The 2,713-nt window shown below is 53.7% G+C and overlaps 1 protein-coding gene across 1 annotated transcript; it reads left to right on the top strand.

Moving 5' to 3' along the window:
* Positions 1–123: 123 nt before the first annotated feature.
* Positions 124–2,480, top strand: LOC104540247 (long-chain fatty acid transport protein 1-like; the record flags this gene model as incomplete). The annotated part of the gene is made up of 4 exons (XM_010184003.1): positions 124–233; positions 1,026–1,235; positions 1,338–1,464; positions 2,343–2,480. Coding segments are annotated over 4 exons (585 nt in total), but the record flags the coding sequence as incomplete, so codon positions are not given.
* Positions 2,481–2,713: the final 233 nt, after the last annotated feature.

Here is a 2,713-nt window from a genome sequence, read left to right as displayed (position 1 = left end):
CTTCCTCCTCCTCCTCCTTCCTCCTCCTTCCTCAATGGTGAGCCATTGGCCTCCCCTGTTCCTGCTCCTTCATCCATGTGAGGGAGCAGGCTGGGATTTTCGGAGCTGGTCTGTGTTTTCCAGGTAACATCATGGGAGTCGGGCAATGTCTAATCCACGGCCTCACCGTGGTGATCAGGAAGAAATTCTCTGCCAGCCGCTTCTGGGACGACTGCAGCAAGTACAGATGCACGGTGAGGGCTCTGTGGGCGCTGGTTTTGGTGCTCGAGCGTGCCGGCTTCACTGCTTAATCACTAATTTCCAGATAATTCCCCACCCCTGGTCAGGTATTGAGGTCTCTGTAAATTCCCAGCGCCGCTTTAGGTGTGCAAGATGAAGACCTTTCTAAAAAAGGTCTTTCCTCCACCCTCTCCTGCTTCCTCTCTATGCAGGACCAGCTTTTAAAGCACAATTTTGCATCCGTATCTGCTGCGTTTTAACTGCCCGGGGCGTCTCTGCAGAGGAATTTCTTGGCAGTTGTAGCCCATAAACAGCTCGGTGTTTGTGTCAACATTACCCTTTAATTTCAGCAGCTCCTGCTCCTCCCCGCTGTTTCTCCAGCCCTTCCCCCTCAGGCAGTATTTAGAGCTGGTATATGGGTATATATATTTAGAGCTGGTAATTGGATCTCTGCTCTGGTTGCCTTTGGCCGGGTCGAGCTCTTTGGTTTGTGATCGACCGCTCATTCCCCTTCTCTTCCTCGAGGCCTTTCAGTGCATTTATTAAACCATGAGGGTTTTCCTTATACAAATATCTTTATTCACACCAAAGGATCCCTCCTGTGCTCTTTCAGGGGCCACCGTTTTCCCTGTTTTATGGGGTCTTGTGGCAAAAATCCCATCTTGAACTCGCAAAACCTCACAGTTTATTAAATTGCATTCGGATCCACGAGGTGCGCTGACGCCGCGGCCTCTCGGTCGGCTTTTTCCGGGGTGTTGTAAGGGTCGCCTGAAGCCTGAGCGATGTTTTTGTGTTTACTGCTTCAGATTATTCAGTATATCGGGGAAATCTGCAGGTATCTTCTGAATCAGCCTGTCCGAGAGTCTGAAACCCAGCACTGCGTGCGGCTGGCGGTGGGCAATGGTTTGAGACCCACCATCTGGGAGGACTTCACCAAACGCTTCCGAATTAAGCAGATCGGGGAATTCTATGGCGCCACGGAGTGCAACTGCAGCATTGCCAACTTGGACGGGAAGGTGAGGGGGGAGAGGGAACAGCGACAGCTCAGGGGGTGCATGGAGAGGAAAAACCTGGGGAAAAACCTTAAATTTGGGGGGTTTTTTTGTGTCTTTTGACAGGTGGGTGCCTGTGGTTTCAACAGCCGTATTTTGCCCAGCGTTTATCCCATTCGGTTGGTGAAGGTGAACGAAGACACGATGGAGCTGGTCCGGAATTCCCACGGGCTCTGCATCCCCTGCCGCCCAGGTGAATCACAGACTCACAGAATGTCAGGAGTTGGAAGGGCCCTGGAAAGCTCCCCCAGTGCAACCCCCCCAGAGCAGGATCACCAGAGCAGTCACACAGGAACACGGCCAGGGCTTTGGGTGTCTGCAGAGAAGGAGACTCCACAACCTCTCTGGGCAGCCTGGGCCATGCTCCATAACCCTCACACTGACAACATTTGTCCTCATCTTCAGCTTGAACCTCCTGTGCTCCAGCTTGGGACCACTGCCCCTTGTCCTGGCATTGGCCATCCCAGAGCAGAGCCTGGCTCCTTCCTCCTGACACTGCCCTTTCCCAATGGATCCCCAGCAATGAGGGCACCCCTCAGGCTCCTCTGCTCCAAGCTCAAGAGCCCCAGCTCCCTCAGCCGCTCCTCAGCAGGAGATGCTCCCCAGTGGTCACTTCCCCAAGGGATAGCGCTTGGATGGTCAGGAAACACGGCAAGGCCACTGGCTCCCCATGGGTGCTGGGTCTGCCCCTCATCTTTGTGGCCCTGCTGGACTCTTTCAAGCAGTTCCTGTCCTCCTGGAGCTGCGGGCACTGGACCCAACATTGCAGCTGTGGTGTGAGCAGAGCAGAGCAGAGGGGGAGGAGAAGCTCTCTGATCTACACCCACCTCCTTTCATACACCCTAGGATGCCCTTGGCCTTCGTGGCCACAAGGGTGAATAAACCACCTGCAGCTCTTTATTCTATAAAATACCAAATCAAACAAGCTCTGGGTGCTTTCAGGAGTTTTTAATGCTGTATATAGATTTCCTTCCCAGTTTTTTCTCTGAAGATGGATTGGTTCAGCAACCTTTTGAGTGCACAAAGTTTAATCTGTAGTGAAATGTCAATGTGGTCCCATGTTTTCCGCAGGAGAGCCGGGCTTGCTCGTGGGCCAGATAAACCAGCAGGATCCCCTCCGCCGCTTCGACGGCTACGTCAGCGAGAGCGCCACCAGCAAGAAGATCGCCTCCAACGTCCTGCGGAAGGGGGACCAGGCCTACCTGTCAGGTACTGCCACGCCGTCCCTCCGGGGCTGGGCTTGAGAGCCCCAAATCTGGGATTTTTGGGTTGAATCAATGTCTGTAGAGGTCTTTTCCAACCAGAGCCATTCAATGTGTTGGTGTTTTGAAGTTGCCAGCTGTTGGCCATCCTGAGTGCCATCACACGGCACATGCAGGACAGCCAAGCAATCAGGCCCAGTCAGCACGGGTCAGGAAGGGCAGGTCCTGCTTGACTGGTCT

The sequence above is a fragment of the Mesitornis unicolor genome, unplaced genomic scaffold (genome assembly GCF_000695765.1).
Source record: "Mesitornis unicolor isolate BGI_N332 unplaced genomic scaffold, ASM69576v1 scaffold51324, whole genome shotgun sequence".
Classification (NCBI taxonomy): Eukaryota; Metazoa; Chordata; class Aves; order Mesitornithiformes; family Mesitornithidae; genus Mesitornis; species Mesitornis unicolor.
Note: the sequence above shows the minus strand (reverse complement) of the source record. Positions and strands in the feature narration are given on the sequence as shown.